This window comes from Vigna unguiculata, chromosome 7, assembly GCF_004118075.2.
Source record: "Vigna unguiculata cultivar IT97K-499-35 chromosome 7, ASM411807v1, whole genome shotgun sequence".
Classification (NCBI taxonomy): domain Eukaryota; kingdom Viridiplantae; phylum Streptophyta; class Magnoliopsida; order Fabales; family Fabaceae; genus Vigna; species Vigna unguiculata.
The window spans coordinates 26,436,387-26,459,760 of NC_040285.1; the positions used below are offsets into that span (position 1 = coordinate 26,436,387).

At 31.3% G+C, this 23,374-nt stretch overlaps 3 protein-coding genes, 1 long non-coding RNA gene and 1 pseudogene across 7 annotated transcripts; 3 read left to right on the forward strand and 2 right to left on the reverse strand.

Annotated features, from left to right (window-relative positions):
- Positions 1–4,701: 4,701 nt before the first annotated feature.
- LOC114191345 (probable transcription factor At5g28040) lies at positions 4,702–5,862 on the forward strand. The gene has a single exon (XM_028080515.1). It carries the CDS (start codon positions 4,702–4,704, stop codon positions 5,860–5,862), a length of 1,161 nt encoding a protein of 386 aa, XP_027936316.1.
- Positions 5,863–6,184: 322 nt separating this feature from the next.
- On the reverse strand, positions 6,185–8,846 carry LOC114192268 (guanosine deaminase-like). 2 transcript variants are annotated; one of them, XM_028081930.1, is made up of 5 exons: positions 8,629–8,846; positions 7,973–8,032; positions 7,699–7,889; positions 6,612–6,716; positions 6,185–6,514 (listed from the first exon to the last, which is right to left on the reverse strand). In XM_028081930.1, exons 1-5 carry the CDS (start codon positions 8,666–8,668, stop codon positions 6,326–6,328), a joined length of 585 nt encoding a protein of 194 aa, XP_027937731.1. In that variant the 5' UTR covers positions 8,669–8,846; the 3' UTR covers positions 6,185–6,325. The 2 variants fall into 2 exon arrangements, with proteins under 2 accessions (XP_027937731.1, XP_027937730.1); XM_028081929.1 differs by having other exon boundaries at positions 7,973–8,075; positions 8,629–8,841.
- A 601-nt stretch (positions 8,847–9,447) lies between these two features.
- LOC114192623 lies at positions 9,448–11,281 on the forward strand. The gene is made up of 2 exons (XR_003606123.1): positions 9,448–9,679; positions 11,013–11,281. It is a non-coding gene; the product is annotated as an uncharacterized LOC114192623 (long non-coding RNA).
- Positions 11,282–17,097: 5,816 nt separating this feature from the next.
- LOC114190614 (guanosine deaminase-like) lies at positions 17,098–18,971 on the reverse strand. 3 transcript variants are annotated; one of them, XM_028079568.1, is made up of 4 exons: positions 18,835–18,971; positions 17,886–18,070; positions 17,658–17,762; positions 17,098–17,578 (listed from the first exon to the last, which is right to left on the reverse strand). In XM_028079568.1, exons 1-4 carry the CDS (start codon positions 18,863–18,865, stop codon positions 17,390–17,392), a joined length of 510 nt encoding a protein of 169 aa, XP_027935369.1. In that variant the 5' UTR covers positions 18,866–18,971; the 3' UTR covers positions 17,098–17,389. The 3 variants fall into 3 exon arrangements, with proteins under 3 accessions (XP_027935369.1, XP_027935370.1, XP_027935371.1); XM_028079569.1 differs by lacking the exon at positions 18,835–18,971 and adding an exon at positions 18,282–18,509; XM_028079570.1 differs by lacking the exon at positions 18,835–18,971 and adding an exon at positions 18,192–18,487.
- Positions 18,972–21,668: 2,697 nt separating this feature from the next.
- Positions 21,669–22,766, forward strand: LOC114191346 (annotated as a pseudogene).
- Positions 22,767–23,374: the final 608 nt, after the last annotated feature.

The window sequence follows — 23,374 nt, forward strand, 5'->3', positions numbered from 1 at the left end:
ATAAAAAACATTTATTATTTGATTTTAATCTTCTAAATATTTCTATTATGGTTATTCTTGTAAATTTTCCTTGAAGTTTTGTTCTCTCGCTGCTTAAAAATAAAGTTTCGTGTTTCTAACTTACTATATTGCATATCTCAATACTTGTTAGAGGTAATATTATATATATATATATATATATATATATATATATATATATATATATATATATATATATATATATATATATATATATATATATATATATATATATATATGGGATGCATTATTTTTATAATATAAATCTTTTTTAAAATAATTTGATTGAATGATGGCCAATAAAATATAGAATAAAATTTTTAAAGGAACATAGATATAATAGTTTATGATTGATAGTGGGAATAAAGGAATTTGTAGTTTATTAAAATGGTGTACTTTTATTGCAAATTAAAATAATCAATTTATAGGGTGAGATTTCAGTCCTCTTGATTCTCATAATTAGATATTCTCAAGGTTAATGTTCTTCTCAGTTTTGCATTTCGTGTGCTATCATCATAGTTAGCAAAGAAATTTACCTTTTGAATATTTTGAACTTAAAATATCCTTTTTATTTTATTTTCTCTTTGTATTATTTAATTTCTTTTCCTTACTATATACTTCTTTTATTTTAGAATATTTCATCCATATATGGAACTTTAATTTATTATAAAAAAGTATTTAATTATTATAGAAAAATAAGTATCCTAAAATTTTAAAATAGTAGTTTAGTTGTGAATTTGGGTTATAGAATAAATGGTTCCTTGGAGTTTGATGGGTATTTATTCCACAGAAGCTATAGAAGATAAAAGGTAGGAATTCCATGATTTTGAAATGGTTGAGTGTGTATCTCTATCTAAATCCAGCTGGCGTGGGGATGAACGTTGAAACTTCAAACTCCTGCTTTTAGATTTGTTCCCTTCCCAAGCCATTCACATGTTCCGTTCACGTAATCAACTACCAAATACCCCCTACCTCTCTTTCTTGGCAAAATCACAAAAATGGTACCATTATTTTTTTAAATTATCAAAATGATGTAAGTTTTAAAAAAATTATAAAAATGGCAAGTCTTTCTAGTTTACTATGATTTTAATGTGAAAGAAATCGTACTTTGATATGGTTTTTGACAAATTCAAGTGAAGTCGTATCAGTTTAATACGACCTAAGTACAATATAAATTTTATTTTTAATTTTAATTGAAAATGTGTTATTTTGATACCACTAATTTAGTAAATCAAAATTATATCGAGCTAGAATGATTTTCTCATAATAAAATTGTACCAAATTGATATGACATGGTTATTTTTGTAGTTTCTTTAAACTTGCATTATTTTCTTTTAATTAAAATCATATTCTTAAATGTGGTACGTGGGATCAAAGGAAAATAATCCAAACTTTGTCAAATACATAAAAATGTATCTAATTTAATATATAAATATGGTACTTATATTTATCAAAATTTATTACCTTCTTAAAATTATTTATTTTGTATAAAATTATATATAAAATCAAGCATGATAATAAATAAATAATATATATATATATATATATATATATATATATATATATATATATATATATATATATAACGTAATGTTTATTTTATCCGTAACACATATTGAGATTATAAATTGAATTAATATAAAAAAAATGGCTAAATATCAGATGTTTCTCAAGGTTGACTATGATTGTTCTTGTCAAGAGAGAAAAATCCCGATAAGCTAAAACAGAAAAAAGTGTATATCACTTGTGTTACTGTTCAAAGCTTTCTTTATGTTCATTGTCTTCCAACTCCTTCAATTTCTTGCCATTTGAAACCTCTCTTTAACTTGACACCTTGTCTTCAATGTACTCATTCATTTCATCATTCTTCACGTGTCCTGAAAGGTTACTCAATTATTAACATTAAAAATCTATGCTCTACTAAGTCGGAATATTAAACTTAACAATCCAAACAGCATTATACAAATCCAATCGATATTAGACCTAATACCATAATAATTGAATAATAAAAGTGTAAATGAATATTAAGTTTACATATTTTACATAATAATCGAAAAATATTAAGTTTACTAACATAATGTAAATGAATCTGCGTCAATTAGATTTGATTGATTGAATGACACTGACGGTGTACAAGCATCAAATTCTAATCCTAATAGTAAAAGCTATTTTATTATTCGAAAATTTCTATTGTTGCTTATCAGAGTCATATTCGAAAAATTGAAGCAAAATTAAAATTCATTCTTCTCTCAAACTTTTAATATATTTTGATTTTCTTACTTTAATATGAAAAAATATAATCTTTACGATTCAACTAATTTATATTTTTATTAATGTGTCAATTCAAATGTCAATGTATAACGTTCTCTAATACAGTCACAAAAATTAACGTCATTGATCATGATCCATGAATCAATCCTAGCTCATCCCTCAATAAACTCTTTTAAGGGGCCTCAATTGAAGGGTCATAAAAAAGTTTAAGTCTTCAAAGTCCATTCTTAAGTGGGTTAGAGTTAGAGCTAAGATGAGTTTAGTTTCTTTATAAGACTTTAACTAGCTCTTAAAGACAATACTTTTAACTTGAGTCATATATCGAGTCGGGTCATCTTGGGTCGGCCTAGGCCAAATGTTGAGACAAATTGTTTTAGACAGAAATTTGAGAAAGGCTAACTCAGACCAAAGGTTGAGATGGGCTAACTCGGGTCAAAGGTTAAGATGGGCCCAAAACTAGATAGACCAGACCTAGCCAAAGGTCGAGAAAGGTCGACTTGGGCCGAAGAACAGGACAGGCTGGCCAAGCCTAAAGGTTGAGAGTGGACGACCTAGGTAGATGGTTGAGACAGGCTAGCCCGGGCCGAATATCAAAACGAATCGAAGGATGAGACCAGGTCAAAGATCAAGATGTGTCAGCTTAGGCCAAAGGTCGAGATAAGCAGTCTTGGGCTGAAGGTCAAGATAACCTCAGTCGAATTTCGTTTGAGTTGATCCTGGCTAAAATTTAGGCAACTCTGCTCTGACCGAAATCCAGGTGACTCCGTCCCGACATAATTTCGGTTGATTTCGCCTCGACTGAAATTTTAACTCAATCAAATCCAACCAAATTTCGGTCGAGTCAGTCTCGATCAAATTTTGGCCAAGTTAAACCCAACTGAATTTCGGTCGAGTCAGTCCTGGTTGAAAATTTACCCAATCAGTCGAGTCGTCCGCAATCGAAATTTGGCCAAATTTTGCTCAGTGGGTCTCAGCCAAAATTTGACCAAATTCAGATGAGTCGGCCTCGATCGAAATTCAATCTAGTTGACCCCAACCCGAATTCGATGCCATAATTAGCTAAAGGTCGGAATAGGTGGGTCTAGATCGAAGGTCGAGATGGTTGGCCAGGTCGAATGTCAAGACTAGATGGCTTGACTTAGGTCGAAGGTCGACTCAGACCAACCCAAGCTGAAGTTCGAAATGGGACTGCCTATACTAAAGGTCAAGATGGGCTGACCGGGTTGTAGATTGACCCTAATCGGTTCAGTTGAAGGTCAAAACAAGTCTATTGAGACCAAAGCTTGAGACTAACTAGTTTAAAGAGAAGGTGTAATAAAATATATTAAAAAGATTAATATTTTTTTCATGTTTAAAAAGAAATTCAATGTGTTTGCCTTGACTTACAAGACTTTTGTGAATATTTTGGTCTTATAAGCTTTTTTAATGGAAAACATTTTGACTCTATGAATTTTTTTTACTCCAACCCATGTTAATCAAGACCACGAGACCAAATTTTATGAATGAGCCAAGACAACTCTAAAAGCATGTCTCTTCATAGTTAATCTCCCATGTTAAATATGTGCCAAACCTTTTTCATTTCTCACCATATATTACAGGAAATGTGGGAAAACATAATCATAACTTGTCCTAAAAGTAGTTTCCTTCGCTACTGGTCATTGTCTTTGGAAAAAGCTCTAACGGATTTTCATTTTTGTAGTATCTTTATATTTGTTCTTTAACCACTTGGACGTTAAAATCACTCGGTGGTCACCACCACCACCATTACACGCATATTTTATAACATATAACAAATTTGTAAACTACATTTTACAATTCTATTTGTTTCCGGTATTTCTTCCATTAATCAACTATATATATTATTAATCACGTGATTTTTCAACAGTATTCTTATCACGCATTTTATTGGGCAAGGATAAGCATGCATCCCATTTTAGGGTTATGTAGGTAGAAAAACAGAAGATCAGTGGTGTAATTCAAAAAGACATCAAATATGATAATTGACGTAACCGAAAAGGAAAAGAAAAATGAGGAGAATGAAAGAGCAAGTCGATGCATATTTACAGTTATCCCTGTTTATTATATGTTTTTGTAAAAATATGCAGAAATTCTAAAAGAAAGTAATTCAAGTAATTCAAGTAAGTTTATAGAAATAACATAAGTTTTATTTTAGGTAAATTGATTGGTTCAGTTAACAACCTTTAAAAAGGAAGCGTGGCAAACTCATAATGTGTTTTTTCAGCTGAATTCGGATTATGCGTATGAGAATATACAGGAAGATATTTCTCCTCTTATTAGAGTGGATGTTATAGGCATTCATTCTATTGATAGTAAATCCACATATGCCATGAACGAACCAACGGCTACATTGATACTCTAATATGCGGAAAAAGGAAGTGTGGTGTCTCAAAAATGCTTTCCCCGTTGGTTTCTTGGTTCTTGTCTCCTTCTTCCTCCTCGTCCGAAGAAGAAGAAGAAAACCTTGACATTAACACTCATAATAATCACACTAAGAATCAAAACCAACAAAACTTCAATACACAAGATGATGATAATGACCAATATCTTAGCTCATGCGATGTGGATGACACCATTCCCGTTGCTCTCGCCGTTCCCAGTGCCAGCCCTGCCGTGACGGTGGCCTTTCCGGCCGACGATGAAAGAAGCACGGTTCCCGGCACCACCGCCACTGCCACCACATTTGTAACACGCTCAAAAGGGCAGTGCTCCAACAAGTATTCGGGCATGGTGAGACAGTATCAGAGGCTGTGGACGAAACAGGACGAGAAGGAACTGCTAAAGGGATACCTTGATTACATTAAGCAGCATGGGAGGACAACCACCACCCTCCAAAACGACGTAGCCTCGTTGTATGATCACGTGAGGCCAAAACTGAACGTCGATTTCAACAGGAATCAGCTTGTTGAGAAGCTGCGTAGACTAAAGAGGAAGCACAAATTGGCTTTGAACAAGGAGGTTCCCTTTAGGAACCTCCAGGAACAGGCCATTTTCGAAATTTCAAACAAGATTTGGGGCAATGACACTGATATCCTATTAGACCAAGAGTCTTTGGATGGTGATGCGTCAGGACGCACTCCTGAAAGTCGTTACCTTGGTGGCAACGTTAAGGTGAAGATTGATCAACTTGACAACTTTGATGAAATAGACGAGAGAGTGCCAAAGCGGTTAAGGCTAGATGATGCAGAAGATGTGAACAGAACAAATGAACATAACAATGGTGGTAGCAGCCTACAGGGCTTCATTGAGGAGACCATGAGGTCCTGTTTCTCTCCATTGCTGAAGGAAATGTTGGAGGAAGTAAACCAAGAGCCACCTCCTGGGTCGGTGCCAATTCCATTGCCGCTATATCCTGAGGAAGTGGATCATGAGCAATGGAGAAAACGAGGGATTTTGGAGCTGGAGGTGTATTCGAAGAGGTTGGAGTTGTTGCAGGATCAGATCAAGGCTAGATTGGAGGAAATGCGATCTAGACAGGAGGTGTATGATAAAACTTCTCCAGAATGTGCAGAAACAGCTTGTGCTTTATCCAACACCAACAACTTCAACGAATAGTAATATCTCTATCAATTCTGTAATGTCTGTGGTAAACAAGAAATTTAATTATATGTATCTGTGGAATATATAGATGACAAGCTTAGATTCTTGTGCATGATAGGTTGTCATCATTTGTATATTCAGTACATTAATTTATAAGCCCAATCGCCTCGTCATCTGTTTTGAACAACCTTTACCTCCTCCTACGCAAGTCTCCAATAATTAAACATGTCATTCATGAAGTTAACATATCTATAATCATTTGCAGCGCCTTAAGAAAACAGATCATTCATAAATTTAACATATAAATGGCCATCTGCAATGCCTTAAGCAAACAGAATGAATGAACTAATGAATGCCTTCATAAAGTTACGTAAACTTTGTATTTCTTGAATTTATGAATGTAGTTATAGTAAGAAATTGAATTTTTTCCTGAACAATTGTATCTTGTGTTCACTTTTAATTAGAAAACTAAACCAAATCAGTACAGAGTAAACTTCTCTTTTGTCTTCTCAAATACTTGTTCTGCAATAACAGCACCGCTACCATCTGCTTTTTTTATCTCTAACTGGGCCTTCTGATAAAAACCCGTGCCCCTCAGTGCATCGGCAATGAAATCATCAAATCCAATTGCTATTGCAGCTTCTGCTTTAGCTCCGTAAACCAATCTCTGTTCGATGCCAACAGAATGAACAATTGCATCATTTTAATAAAAAACTACTGAAACATGTGGTGAGAGGAAAATATGAATGATGTAGTTGGCTCACCTTTATTCTTGAAAGATGAATAGCACCAAAGCACATTGGACAGGGCTCACAAGAAGCATAGATTTCACAGTCAGCAAGTTCAATTTGATTCAGCTTTTGACAAGCCTACAGATGATAGCCAGTTATACAACACGAGGTCCTAAATGATGTATATTAAGAAAATAAGTAGACAAGTGATATGGAGTTTGTTTGGAAGAAACTGCTTCATGAACACTTTGGGGAGAGAAAAATAAGACGAAAAAAATGGAATTAATTGACCACAAGCTAAAATTAACTTAAGTATAAGTTAAAAAACAGATTTTGGAGAAGCTAACAGAAAATAACTTAAAAATTAGTTCATGCATAAACTATTTTTCACTAAGGGAGAAGTTGATATCATTTTCTTTCACATTTTTCTCTCTCCTAAGTGTTCACAAAAAATATGTTTCCATAAAGACCCTTGTTCAAGAAGTTAAAAGTGGTACGGGATATAAAATAATCAAATCCCTTACATACATAATAGACTACTATATATATATAGATATATACACACACACATACACACACTGTGATGAAGGGAGTCAAGTGACCTGCTTTTAAAGTTACAGCAAACAATGTAAACTCTCAGCAACTTCAACTCACAACTTCAAGGTATCAAAAGGTGTTTTCAAAACGTTTGAGATCCAAGTATGTCAGAGACAGCTAGAGCAAATAATAGATTATTGCAATATAACATTAAAGAATGCTCAAACTACAAGTTATTTGTTTTGATACTTCAATTGGGAAAGAAAAGAAAAACACTTATAACTTTATCTTGTTTAATACGCCAGGTTATACACATCCAGTAACATGATGCCTGTTTAAACAATTTTTTGCCACACTTCATGAACGTAGGAATGGACAAGGAAAGAACTCAATCTGACTAATAACTTCAGGAATAGTACAATCAACTCCTCACTTAATCAAGTCCCATATTGGAAGCCAAATGGTAGAATATAATATCAAGGTTGCAATTCCCTGATGTTTGTTTCATCCACCACTCTTGATTCATGCTATAAACCTCAGATTTCAAAAATGAAGAAAATTCTAAATGAAAAGAATAAGAAACCTCTCTTATAGCAGTAACCTCAGCATGGGCAGTTGGATCAGTGTTTCTTAAAACCATGTTATGACAGCTTACAACTATTTCATCATTCCGAACAACAACAGCACCAAAAGGGCCTCCATCGCCACATTCAACTCCCTTATATGCTTCTTCAACTGCCTTTGTTAGGAATTTGTGGTCTCTATCCTGTACAGCTGGTATACCAAGAGAATATAATGTTCGGAAAAAAAAAAGAGCAGAAAGGAGCTAGGGAGTAGCAACAGAAATAGTTTCATACCTTCTTGATGACCAGGAAATGCAGAAGCAACAGAAATAGTTTCATCTTTGACTTCCAACACTATATATAAAAAAGCCAGTATCAAACAGTCAGATCCTTCCATCTATAGAAGCAAAACCAACAAAGAGCGTTATTATACTAAAATCTCTAATGTTCAATAAGAAAAATGGACTTTAGAACGGACAGGTACTGAAGAAAAAGGCGAGTAAGAAAACTGATTTGGAAAACAAAATACTCATTTGTTTATATATTATTAAAGCACACATACAAGTGAGAAGCCCGTGACTCCTCCTGAGTAGCTAAATCTAAGTATACTTCAAAAATCACAACTTAACAAGACTTGGGGTCAATTTTCTTAAGAATATTTCAGCTTATGCATACACCCCACCTCTTGTATTAACTGAATTGAACACGTTTGAAATTTGGATTAGAAAAATTGGATTGTGTTTTGCCTTTGAAATTGGTTAAGTCCTGTTCCTGGCTCTTAGATTACAGAAAGCAGCTTCCTTGACTAATGTTTTGACTAATGTAAACACTTAATCTGGTTTTATGTTATCCCCAATGAAAGGAGGATCTGTTGGGTCTATCTTTAATTACTAAGCATGATAAGGGAAACAGTGGAAGAAGCAAAAGGCTATAATCATGAAGAATCTTACCATTGGCAGTGGCATTAGCAGCAGAAGTAGTGTCGTCCATGATGGTAAAGGGATCTGAGGAAGAGAAGAAGAAAAGGAGGGAATATAGAAATAGGAAGAGAAGGGAAGACACGGAGAAAGGAAAGGACTAAAATGTTAGTTTTATCATCCCATCTAGTTTTGGAGTCACCCACCAAAAGCCTTACACGCAATCTAAATTTGCTTCACTGGATGGATCCATTGCTTAACTCCAACACCGTTTTTCACCTCTTTCCTACTTTTTTTTTTTTTTTCATTTGCTTTCATAGAAATTTAGTTTTTCTTACTATTTTCCATTTTTTGTTTTTATTTTCTTACAATTATTTTCTTTATATTACAAAACGATCAATTTGTTTTCTATTTATTACGGTTTTACATAATTATGCAGGAAACCGACAAAATAAATGAAAGAAGTTAGTTTTAGATGTTATAATACAAATATTTAGAAATAGGAAAGAAATTAAAAAAAATGATATATTTGTAATTAAAATTTAAAATAAAAAATGACACTGGAAATGAAAAACATAATGAATATACTGGCTGATAATATATATATATATATATATATATATATATATATATATATATATATATATATATATATATATATATAACAATGGTAATAAAATTTTATATTATTGGTAAACCAGCAAAGCGGGAGAAAAAGCTAATTTGTTGGATGAGCTCAATCTCGTTGATGGGAAGAGATTTGGTGGAAAGAAAGAACTTTTTACAATATTATCTCTCCATTGAACCTGTTCTGTTTTTGTGGATAATGAGTAAAAGCAAGAGATAAAATGGAATCGATCCATACATTTCAGAAAATAATGAATTGGTTTCATGCTAAAATGTAAAGTAAAACGTTTGGATCTACCTTTACTAGAGGACCCATAGTCGGTGCCTTTGTCCTCAGAAACTTCCGGTTGCCCATTCATATTTTATTCCACCCCACTCCAAAGGCAGTTCACTTACCCTCTCTTTTTTCTCCAAAAGAGAGTTTCTCCTCCGAACCTACTAGGCACTCTTCGTCCAAGTAAGTTTAGCTCAAGCTTTCATATTATTCTCCTTTTCCAGTTCAGATGCTTTAGGTTATGTCATGAGGGCTCATTGGGATCTCACTTTCTGTCTGTGTTTACATTTCAGCTCCTTAAGTTGTTATAGGTCCTGGTCAGGTTCTTTAAGTCAGATTTCAATTTAAAGATAAGGGAAGCTAGGGTTTAAAGATTCTTATAAATATTGCATGTTTTAAGTTCTGTTTCATGGTTGAGATGCATGTTTGATGTTTGTGTGGGTATGAAAATAAACTGAATGTTGCTTGGTATTGTTTGAATCTGGCTTGCATGCGTGAACAGTGGTGAAACTTGATATTCTCGCCCAAGCAAGCAAGTCTCGCCTAAGCGAGAGTGACAGAAACTCACTTCTTGTTTCTGCTCGAGTTGTCGCTTAGGCGGTGAGCTTCCGTTGAGTGACAAGTAATCTCGCTCAGGCGAGAAGGTCTCGCTTAAGCGAGAATTCGTAAAAACCTGTCGTGCTCACTATTCGAGCTCTCGCTCAAGCTAGCATGCCTAGCTTAAGCGAGATCACTCTGTCGCTTGAGCGAGGACTCCTAGCTTGAGCGAAATTGGTGCATGGACGTGCTTTAATGTTGTTTTTTTCTCTGAATTGGGTGATGTCTCCATGATTAATTCGTTTATTTTTTCTATAGTATGAAGTATGTATGTTTTATGCAATGTGATAATACTGTTATATGTTGTGTTTGGCATGAAATGAAACATGAATTGGCTGGTTGGTTGTTCATTGGCATGAGAATATAATGCTTGAGATAACATGTGGTTGTGGTATGAACTAGACGTAATTCCATGAGTTTCTCGACGAGACTTCATGCTGGTTTTGTAGTGTATATATAATTAGATAAGGATTCAAGCAAGGTTGCATCCTGAAACTCTAAAGAATCAGTCAGTCTCACATAGAGCAAACTGATTCAAGTAGCAAGAGTAGTAGGAGGTCCTAGTCTTTAGCAGGATAATGGCTCTAGATGATCATGGGCTAACCTTGCGCGTGGTAGGGTGAAACTCATTGGCAATGACTCTGCAGAGCAGTAGAGGTCATCACAAATGCCAACATTTAGTGAATCTGATCTTTTTATATTTATGCAGATAATTGAGTCAGAGGTCTTGCATGGTTGCCATTACATGCACCGTATGTATGCTTACTAAATGATTTGTTTATAATCTGCTTAAGAAATGACCTACTCAATTGTATGATAAAAATATCTTTTTATTTCTAACTTACCCTTTCTCTCTGTGTTATGTTTTTCATATAACTTTTCCTTTTTGCAATGATCACCAATTTTTTAGTGTGAGCAGATGTGGAAACTCCTAGGGGTCACCATGCAGATGAGGATGTTGCTGTGTAGTCTAGCCCTTGTGTTGGATTTTGGCTCACTATTGAGCCCCTTTTGAAGAACAATGTTATCTTGTAATTTCTTACTATGTGAGCAAACTCCTAGATTTAAATTATTCTGTTTAAATTATGTTCATGGCATCGTGTTGTGTCTTTGAAATTTTTTTCCCCTTTCCGTATATTTGGGATAACTATCATAACTGTAATGACCAACCATTTATACTTTATGTCTCGTGCTTTGTAGTATTATAATTATGCGATGCTTTATTTATTATAAATTTATCTATAAAATGAGATGTCACAATAATAATAATAATAATAATTAAAATATATTAATTTTAACTATAAGGGCAAAATTATGATCTTACATTTTAATTTATTAAAACTTTATTTTCTATCTATCCCATCATTCAGATCACTCATAAATTTTTACAAACTTTATCTCTAAATTTACTCAATTTCCCTCTCAAATCTCTAAAAAAAATAACACACACCTCACCCTGTGATTCACTTAAATTTATGATTTCATTCTCCCTCATATTAATCTCCGCATAGTGTTGCAAATGTAGTGAATTTGCTTTTTGTATTCACTTACAATTATTTGAGCAGATCGAGGAAAAAAGATCCGCAGGATGATATGAATTTGCAACTCACACCGAAGAGGAGATTTGAAGGTGAAAGTTGTATATTTATTATATTGTCCCTGCTGCAACATTATTTTCATGTGCAGATGGTTGAGGTTCTATGTGAAGACAAAATAATAATAATTATAATAAAAATAATATTAATAATTAATAACAATAATTAATAATAATAATAGATAATATTAATAATAATAATTAATAATAATAATAATTAACATTACTATTATTGTTAATAAAAATAATATTTAATATTCTTTTTTACACCAAATACATTGTATTATTTTTTTACTTTAACTATATTCTTTTTTTCAAAACTATTATGAACATGTTTAAAAATTAATTTTAACAAATCCAAAAATTATTATATATTAGTTTTAAAATAAAAAATTAATTTTAACCATTGTAATATAGTTATATTTTTTCCAACATAAAAAAAAATATTAGTAGCTAATGAAAGAAGTGCTAACTAATTAATTACATTAATGAGAATGTTAAATGAAAATTACATACTAGAAAATAACTCTGAAATAATTAAAGGATTTTCATTTGATGATAAATATATGATTCTCCGATCTTTAAAAATTACTATTATTAATTTTTTTACAAACTAATAAATAACAATTATTATTAATTTTTATAAAATTATTGGATAACAACTTTTTTTAAAAGAATAATTTTAACTCAATAAATTATTTTATATTATTTTTAACAAGAGAAATTTGATAATTTTTATTTATTATCTATTATTTATTTATTTATTTATCACATCGGTTCAATCATTGTAAGCTTTTCTTTCAAATTCATTTAATTTTATCTTTAAACCTCTTTAAAAAAATATAAAAATTTTACTTTTAAATCTACTTAAATTCATCTGCTAATTATTTTTCTCAACTTCATTCTCACAAAAGACCACACCATTTAACATTGATTAAATATCCTTCTTTACTTTATGGATGCATGTCAGGATTAAAAAAATTTGAACTTCCAAATATTTGTAAATAAAATTTGTCATGAATACTAAATAAATATTCTAGTAATGATGCACTAATATTAAATTACTTGCATATTGATGGTACGAATGTCAAAGTATCTCAGGAGCATATATTCATTACTCACTAACAATTCTTAGGGACTTTTAGTTGGGTATTTATTAATTTAAATAATCAAAATAAAATTATTATTGAAAGAGATATTAAGAATCGCTTAAAATTTGACTTTGATATTTATATTTTTTTTTATCTAAATCTACAAAATTGAAGTTATTTTATAACAGATTGATTTTTAAAATTTATATTTCAACATAAATCATTTAAATTTATCTTTTAAAAAGACCAAATTTATTTATATTGATACTTTATTGAGTTATTTATTTTGAATTATACTTCAAAATTATTTTTTATTTAAATTTATATTTTTAAAATTTCTATTTAAATATATTTGTTTAAAACATTAAGAAATAAAATATAAATATATGTGGATAGTATTTTTTGACATATACACAACAAGTAACATGACAAGTAATGGAACAACGTTTTTTTAATAGAATGGATAACGAATCAACAATATACATACTTGACTTCGTTATCATCCTTAGATCCACACTCATTATAATCCTTATATTCACACCCATTATCATTGATTTCTTTTTTTTTTTATGAAAACCGGTGTAATTTTATATGAAAAATTACGTAAATGGGTAGGTTTGAAAAAAATTACAAACTTTTAGTAACTCGTGTTCAAAGAGGACGACTAACACAAAGAAGTCGTGCTCCATGATAACAGTTTCACTGATTGAACTAAAGTCATCAAAAGAGAAGAGGACTTCTTACTTTTTTAAAACAAAAATTGGAAGTTGTGTTGAATGATTACGACTTTAATTTTTTTTTTTCCAAAAGTAGTAAATTTTGGGTTTATATAATTTAAACTGAATGTATAGATTATTAACATATTTTTTAAATGAAGGATAAAATAATTGAGTATATGTACGAATTCTTATGACACTTTCTGCGATGAAGGAAATGTAAAAACGTAACAAGGTGTATGCTCCACAACACAAGATAAATATATGTGCACTCCTACCTATCTTTAAATAACTTCTTAGATACGATTTGGCATTATTGAAGGATGAATAGTATAAGCAATAGTTAGTGGAAGAGGAAGAATCAAATCATTTAATATCAACATTGTCAATGCTGTCCTCTTCAACATCTGTGCGGAAGAAACAAATGCATTCACATAATGTATTGTGATCTCACAAAAGAAAAATTATTTGAATGTTTTCTTTTTATCTATAGAAGATAAATATATATATATATATATATATATATATATATATATAAGTAACAATATAATCTAAATAAAGGTATGTAATTAATTATGCACACTATAATTACAGAATATTTAATAACTTAATTATATACATTTGATTAATTTAATTACAGGATATTAATTACTAATTAATTTAATTTTAAAAGAATAATTTTGATTATATCACACCCTGCATTTTAAGTGGTTTACAGGTACGTAGACTGGTCCGAAACATGAGGTAAGCCTTTAATGAAGATGTCAACGGCCTGATTGTGGAAGGGACATAAAAAACTCGGTCTTATTATCTTTTCTCGACCAAAGTGAATATACATCTTATCATATTTTGCACGCCAGTGCTGCATAGGATTAATGGAGTGTTTCTTTGAGACGATGATATTGTTTATGTGTATCGGTGAAGACAGATTCTTGACATTTTGTTCTTTTCAGAGTATATGTATTGATTTGCGGGTATGGATTTGTAAGAAAAAGCGTTTATTCCATCCATTTAAAAGGAAGCTGATTTAAGTGTATTATGGATAACATTACGAGATTAACTCTTGGTGGTCTTATTTTATCGTAAGAACATAAGTGGTGTGTGTGTCTTGAAGCACCGTGTGGTGGTGTTCTGTAATTGCATTTTGCACGAGTGAATGCACTGGTGTTGGTGTGTGGTGTGGGTTTGTGAGTGCAGGAAGACACAGGGATGTGGTGGGGAAGGAAGATGGTATATGTGTTGGAGGAAGATGGTGGTGGAGGAAGACTGATTGAAGGGGGTGTGCACCGGTTATATAACTGATGCGGTGCAGTGTGTGTGGCACCGGTTACGTAATTACCGGTTATGTAACCGGTGCCTGTGCAAAATGAAGAGTGACACCTGTGTGTTTTGATTTTTTTTTTAACTGTGTTTGTGTTTTTAATTCGTATTAATTATTTTTGTAACATAAAATTACAAAATCATTCTCTTGTCCATCAAGAGTATTTTGGTAACTTTCTAATTCTATTTATTTTTACAATTTATTTTATTTATTACATCAATCAAATCTCTCACTCACTCTTATAAAACTTATCTCCAAATCCACTCATTTTACCCTCTAAATCCACTAAAAATCACACACAAATTCATTCACTTAAATCCACACAAATACATTTTGACATTCTTCCCAAAATCTATACCTCCAAAGGATGTGTTCGTTGGGGTATAGATTTGGGGGAGAATGTTAAAATAGATAGGGTTAGAAAGTTATCAAAATATTCTTGATGAAAAAAAGAGAATGATTTTGTAATTTAATGTTACAAAAATAAGTACAAATAATTAATATGAATTAAAAAAATATTAAAATTATATGAAATTTTAAAATAAAAAAATTTAAATTTTTATGAATGTAAAAAATTTATACAATTAAATCAAAAAAAAAGTTATACAATTAAATTTTAAACAAAGTTATACAAAAAAAGTTAAGAAAAAAAAAACAACACACGTAACCAGTGTCATTTTCTTATTTGTACAAGTAACTACTATCACACATACACAATGCACCGCACTGATTATGTAACCGGTGCGCATCCTTCCATGAGCCCACCTCCACCACCATGTTCCTCCACCACACCCCACCACGACCACCTTCCTCCCCCACCACCCACCACAACATCATTTCTCTACACTACTCATAAGCCCACACTACACATTGGTGCATTCATTTCACACACACCCCACATTTGTTTCTTTTATTACAGTGAAGTAACACCACCACTCATCTTTGAACAAATTAAACAACACGATAAGTAAAACAACTCACATAATTTCGTAATGTTATACAAAATATATCCAAATCACCTTAATTTTAGGCGGATGAACTAAACTCTCCATCCCACAAATTCGCGTTCATATTTCATACTATATCGCTGTAAAAGAACACGGTCAAAGCATGAATTTCGTGCTCACAAATGGACTTAAAGAGAGCAATCGCATACATTGCGTAAGGGACATAAACAGTTATTGTTTTCTTACAACTACCGCTCATTTTAATGCATGGAGCTATTGTCCAAAGGATGTAACCTTCAACATGCATCTGGGGTGGTGTTGAACAGCGCTGTGGGGAATAGCGTGTGTGCAGCGTCCTAAGCCCGTGACTTGATCCAGAGCACCATGCACACTCTGTTAAAAGGTACACAAGTGCAACCCTCACATTTCGTTTTCTACATACACATATTAATATTAATTACTTATCTTAACTATTGTTATTATGTTTATAAATAGTTATATTAATTGTTGTTATTAATTTTATAAATATTTATATGGCATATTGTTATTATTTTTATGAATAGTTTATATTAATTATTGTTATTATATTTTAAATAGTTATATTAACTATTGTTATTATGTTTATAAATATTTATACCAATTATTGTTATTAATTTTATAAATAGTTATATTTATTATTGTTACTAATTTCATAAATAGTTATATTAATTATTGTTAATATTTTTTAAATAGTTATTATATTAATTATTGTTATTACTTTTAGAAATTATTATATTACCTGATATAATTACTGATTGCATTTATTATTACGCCACTTGCATATACTGTTGGGTTGATTAAAGAAGATCATAGATATCTTATTCAATTTTGATTAAGATGATAAATAAATTTACTCATGCGTATATTGTCTGAACTCATTCATGTTCTGACAAAAAAGTCTTGTATTAATTAAATATGAGTATGAGAAATATTCGACTTCTTAAATTGATTATGGATATGTGAATGAGATGAGAATATACATATTTGAAATGTAACTTATTATCATTTGTGTAATTTTATCACTATAATTTTATAAATAAATTTTATTTATTATAATATAATAATTTAATGTAATTGGCATGATTTTTTTATCATCATCTAATATATATTAAAGTTTAAAGGATGAAAGATGTATATTAAAATTTTATTATTATTAGATTAAGTTTTTCTCTTTCTTACACTTGTTTGAATGCTTTTCTTTGTGGACTATTGGCATGACTTGTAGAAACCAAATGACTATTACAAGTTTTCTTGAACTTTAGCTCACCCTTGTAATTTTAACATGAAAATATTTTATTACAGGAAAATGTACTTCATTGATAATAAGGGAGAATACAAAAGTCTTACGAGCAAGTCCAAATAAAGGGGCAACAAATAGAAAAGTGGGAGCAACAATCAACAAATAGAGCGGTCCATCATTGGACCCACATACAAACTATAATATATTTAAGAAAATGTTTTTTTAACAATTTGACAATTTTTTTTTATGATCAGTGATTTTCTATTTTTTTATTTTTTTATTTTTTTATATTTTAAAATCACTTAAAATATATTGAACAACCGTAACATGATGAGATGAATAAGCAAGTCAAGGCAGAACAAACTTGTCTTTGGTATTCTCAAATACTTGTTCTGCAATTACAGCAATACTACCTTGAGCCTTTTTGATCTCCAAGTTGACCTTCTCATAAAAGTTATCGTCCATCAGTGCATCAGCAATGTTACTTTCAAGTCCAACAGCCACAGCAGCTTCTGCACTTGCTCCATAAACCACTTTCTGTACCACAGCAGAATGAGTATTATCACCAATTTCATATACAAACAATTGGAGAGGGGAAAATATGAGTAGTGTGCACCTTGATTTTGGAAAAAAGAATTGCACCAAAGCACATTGGACAAGGCTCACAAGAAGCATAGATTTCACACTCAGAAAGTTCAACTTGATTCAGCTTTCGACAAGCCTACACATCATGATATCATAATATCCAAAATGGGTTAATTGATTATACATATTCAAGATGCATAATGATGCCCTTTTAGCAATGAAATTCAAGACAGAAAAGAAAACAAATTGTTAACTAAACCTGTCTTATAGCAGTAATCTCAGCATGGGCACTGGGATCAGTGTTTCTCACAACCATGTTATGACAGCTCGCAACTATTTCATCATTTCGAACAATAACTGCGCCGTATGGGTAACCGTCGCCACTTTCAACCCCTTTGTATGCTTCTTCAACTGCTAATGTGAGGAACATGTTTTCTCTATCCTCTGCAGCAACATATGTTACAAGAGAATACAAATTCCAATTTCATAATCAAGTGTTATAAAAACACATCATGGGACAAATTTAATGCATAACATAATCAGAGCAAGATATGTTTAACATTACCTTATTGAACACACTAGCATTAACTGAAGAGGGACAAAATTGCAGAAGGAAAACAGAAGTACAAGAATTTATAATTATGAATGATTTTACCATTAGAAGCAGTAGCAACATCCTCCATCTTGGTATTAGGGTTAGATGAAAAAGATGACAAGGGAAATTCAGAGCGATCGTGAAAAGCACATAGAAGAAGAGAAGCGCAGTGAAACTAGACCAAGATTTTCCCTTGGAAATGCAGGTTATCAATGACTTGTTTCTGTTATTCTTATGTATCTATGGTCTACTTACCTGACAACTTAAAATATTTAGAATTGGTGCATTTTAATATTTGAAGCGTGTAAAACTTATTTAGTTGTTATTTAAATATTTATTCTGAGTTTTTTATTCCTAAAACAACGTATGTTTGTTTTTAAGGACAACACGAGTATTCTATTTATATTCTTTGTTAATCTTTATTGTACAAATCATATCTACAAAAGTATAAGTTTAAAAGTAACTTTTATTTTAGATAAATATTTTGTAGTGTTTGACACGCTATAATTTATGTTAAATTATATAACTTAATATTAATTACATAATTGAACACACTTAACATTAACGGAAGAGAGACAAAAGTACAAGAAGTTATGATTATGAATGATTTTACCATTAGAAGCTGTAGCAACATCCTTCCTCATGGTATTAGGATCCGATGAAAAAGATGTCAAGAATAATTGAGAGTGATCGTAAAAAGCACTTAAAAAAAGAGAAGCGCAGAGAAACTAGACCTAGATTTTCTCTTGGAAATGTAGAGCTTGTGTTCACAGTTCTTATATATATATATATATATATATATATATATATATATATATATATATATATATATATATATATATATACTACTTCAGTAAATTGCTTTCTTAAAAAATATAACTCTTTTAATTTTAAATAATCATTATTATCTTAATTTTTCTGGTCTTAAGCATACTACAGAGTGTGATAAAAGAAAAGTAGCAGAGTAAAGTTAAAAGTGTGATAAATTCTGAAAATAATAAAAAGGTTTTTGTAACAAATGGTGCATTTAAATATTTGAAGCGTGTAAAGCAAATATAATATTTTAATCGCGTGTGTGCAAATAAGGGAGTGTATGTGACCTCGCTTGACATAAATAAGCAGGAAGGAATAGGAGGGAATAGTGTTCTTTCTTTGTCCCTCCATTTAAATTAAATGAAACGTATGTTAATTTAACAAAAAGAATTAATTTCTTTATAATATTATTGATCTGGGTCCATTTTTTTAAATTACGGATGTGAGTTCAGTAGTTAATATTATCGGAGACTTAACAAAATTCGTATATTTCGAGAGATAAAAAATTAAATTAATTTAAAATTTTGAAATAAACTAATTTTAGAATTTATCGAAAAATAAAGAACAAAAATATATTTAATTTTGTATTAAATTACCAAAATATATTGATGGTACGGACATGAAGTATGTGACGAGCATATATTCATTATTACTCACTACTTTTTGTTGGATATTTATTAATTCACTCAATCAAAATAAAACTATTATTTAAAGAGATATTAAAAATTTCTTAAAATTTGACTTTGATATTTATAATTTTTTATCATGAAATTAAAGTTATTTTATAAAAGTAATTTTTTAAAATTTTATATTTTAACATAACTCATTTAAATGTTTCTTTTGTAAAAAACAACTTTATTTAAATTAATATTTTATTGATTAATTTAATTTGAGTTATATTTCATTTTTTTATTTAAATTTATATTTTAAAAATTTGTATTTAAATTTTTTATTTAAAATATTAAGAAATTAAATATAAATATACATGAATAGTACTTTTTGACAAATAAGTAAGTAAGAGAACAACTTTTGTTTGAATAGAACAAATAACTAATCATCCTCAGATTCACATTCAGTATAATCTCAATATTCACACCCATCAACATAGCGTTTTTATTTTTTTATTTATGAAAATGGTGTAGTCTCAAATGAAAATTAAGTAGATGGACAGATTTGGGTTTTTATTTTTTTCATTTATGAAAATAGTGTAGTTTCAAATGAAAATTAAGTAAATGGCCAGATTTGAAAAAAAAAATACACGCTTGAATTCGTGTTCTGAGATGACGACTTTACATAGGAGAAATTGTGTCCTGTGATAAGGGTTTCACTGAACTAAAGTCGTAAAAAGAGAAGACGACTTCCTATATTTAAAAAATTGGAATAAGTTTTTCACGACTTTATATCGTGCTGTAATGACTTCTGTTAATGTCTTTCAAAGAAGTTGTTAGCATGGAAGACGAATTCTAACACTTTTATGATGAAGAAAATATGCAAAACTTAACAAGATGCATGTTCCACAAAACAAGACAAATATATTGATGTGCATTCCTACCTAGCTATGAATAGCTTGTTCTTAGAGACGATTTCACATTATTGAAGGATGAATAGTATATGCAATAGTAAGTGGAAAAGGAAGGATCAAATCATATAATATCAACATTAATTGTCCTCTTCTCACAGTTGTGCGGAAGAAGCAAATGCATTCACCTAATGTATGGAGCCACTGTCCAAAGGAATCTGGCAAAGTGTGAATATAAAGGACAAAACCTTCAACATGCATCTGGCGTGGTGGTGAACAGCGTGGTGGGGAATAGCGTGTGTGCAGCGTCCGAAGCCCGTGACTTCTTGATTCCCAGCACCATGCACACTCTCTTAAAGGTACACAACTGCAACCCTCATTTGGAGGCTTCTTTGTATTTTGGGTCCCTTTTCATTCGAAGTTGTAAAAAAGGTTCCTGAATTTTTTTTTTACGAAACTGGGTTAAGTCGTTAGGACGGAGGACGACATTGAAGGTGAGGTCGTCCTCCATCATGCCAGTTTCATTTTTTTTTTAAAAAAAACAAAGTCGTCAGGCAAGAGGTTGGTTTCTTGGTTATGCGTGATGAAGTCGTCTTTGCAAATGACGACTTCATTTTAAGTTTCTTTTTTTTGAACAATAAATGATAATAAATTGAAATAAAAAAAATAAACATTAATATATTTTAAAATTTATTAAAAAATAAAATACAATAATTTAGTTACTAGAAAATAATAACAGTTATCTATGTCCTCTAATTCCACATGTTGGTCTTCTTCTGGGTCTGTTGGGTTGTCTTGCTGGTTTGTTGTTGTTGTGGTTTGTCGTCATCATCATCATCTTCATCTTGATGACTTTGGACATTTTGCGGATGGTGAATCGTTATTTGCGGTGATTGGGAAGACATTCGTTATCAAGAGTCCACAGTGTCATATATCAAGCAATACCATATCGACAATGGTTATAGATTTGTGGTTGTAGAGAGCAAATCTGGAAAATTTATATGTTGATGTGTCGACTACATTAAAGGCTACCCGTGGCGTTTACAGGTTGCTTATAGCAGAGTTTGAATTGGGAAATTAGAAAGATTGATAGATCACACACGTGTTTGTCAACCATGCAACCTGCAGATCATGTCAATCTTGATTCCAACCAAATTGGTTCTATTGTGATAAACTCTGTAAAGGAAAATCCTTCCATACCTATCAAAAGTTTGGTAGCTGAAATTAAAAATCGTTTCGTATATTCAGTTTCATATGAAAAAGCTTGGAATGGTAAGCAAAAAGCGCTTGCTAAGGAGTTTGGAGATTGGGAAGAGTCTTACAATGAACTTCCCAGGTGGTATCAATTTGTACAAGAAAGCAATCATGGCATAATAATTCAATGCACTGGACCTCCTGTACTTGTAAGTGGCTAACCTGACCCTTCTTGCTATATTATGGAACGCGTATTTTGGTCTTTTGGACCATGCATCCAAGGTTTTAATTATTGCAAGCCAATTGTCCAAGTAGATGGCACATTTCTCACAGGAAGATATCAAGGGGCATTGCTAACAACACTAGCTCAAGATGGGTCGCGTAATATATTTCCTTTGACTTTCGCAATAGTGGAAGGAGAAACAAAGGAGGCCTTAATATGGTTTTTTCAACTCTTAAGGGAGCACGTTACACCACAATCAAACATCTGCTTGATAACAAACAGAGGGAAAGGCATATTGGCAGCCCTACAATCTGAAGAAGTACAATGGGAAGCAGATGGATTGCAATCAGTATACTGCATATGTCATATTGCTTCAAATTTCAACAAAAAATTCAAAAATCATGAATTGAAAAATCGGTTAAAGAATATGGGTAATAAAATTTTTCTTTCATTCACCATATTAAATAATTAAACTAACTAATATAATTGTATTTTTACAGCTTACGAGGTGAAACAACCCATATTGGATGCTAAATTGACGACTTTGAGATCACATTCACCAGAAGTGGCATCTTGGATCGATAGGATACCACTACAAAAATGGACTCAGGCCTACTATGGGGGTAGTAGATTTGGACACATGACAACAAACCTGGCAAAATGTATGAATTCTGTTTTAAAAAGAGCTCGTTCATTACCAATTTGTGCTCTAATTAAGGCAACATTTGAAAGGATCGCTACATGGTTTGTTGAGAGAGGGGTTAAGGCAGACTCCATGTTACGAGCAGGTCACTAATATCCCGAGGAAATTAATGCTATTATTAGAAAAAATCAACAACAGGCGGGAATGTGTCAAGTGCGTCGATACTCAAGAGAAAATAATGAATTTCAAGTTCAAGAGATGTTTTCTCCACATGATCACAGCCTACCAATGTCTTTTACAGTTAAATTAAATGATTGGTGATGTAATTGTGGTCATTTTTAAGCTCTTCAACTGTCTTGTCATCATGTAATAGATGTTTGCTCTTTCTCGCATATAGATTTAACCTCATACATCCATCCAGTTTATAGTCTCTATAATATCAACAAAGCATATGAAATACAGTTTCATCCGGTTAGGAATAAAGAATATTGGTCCATATACACTGGACCAAATTTCATTCTAGACCCAAACATGTAGGGTAAGGGGAAGACCACCAACTAATAGAATCCATAATGAGATGGATGAACTAAATCCAAACAGACGAAGCAAATGTTCATATTGTAGAAATGAAGGACATCATAGGGACAACTGTCCCTATCCTCAGTCATTTATTGCTTTATCTAATTTTCTAGTTCATTTTTATTATGTCATTTTTATTATGTTATTTTTATTATGTCATTTTTATTATGTATTTTTAGGCT

Coding starts and splice junctions, on each gene's coding strand:
- LOC114190614 (XM_028079568.1), bottom strand. CDS start 18,865: ATGAGGAAGGATGTTGCTACAGCTTCTAATG. Junction 18,071..18,834: donor TGTTGCTACAGCTTCTAATG/GTAAAATCATTC, acceptor ATGTTGCTGCAG/AGGATAGAGAAAACATGTTC. Junction 17,579..17,657: donor TTCTTTTTTCCAAAATCAAG/GTGCACACTACT, acceptor GCTGTGGTACAG/AAAGTGGTTTATGGAGCAAG.
- LOC114192268 (XM_028081929.1), bottom strand. Junction 6,717..7,698: donor AGGTTACTGCTATAAGAGAG/GTTTCTTATTCT, acceptor TATCATCTGTAG/GCTTGTCAAAAGCTGAATCA. Junction 6,515..6,611: donor TTCATCTTTCAAGAATAAAG/GTGAGCCAACTA, acceptor GGCATCGAACAG/AGATTGGTTTACGGAGCTAA.
- LOC114191345 (XM_028080515.1), top strand. CDS start 4,702: ATGCTTTCCCCGTTGGTTTCTTGGTTCTTGTCTCCTTCTTCCTCCTCG.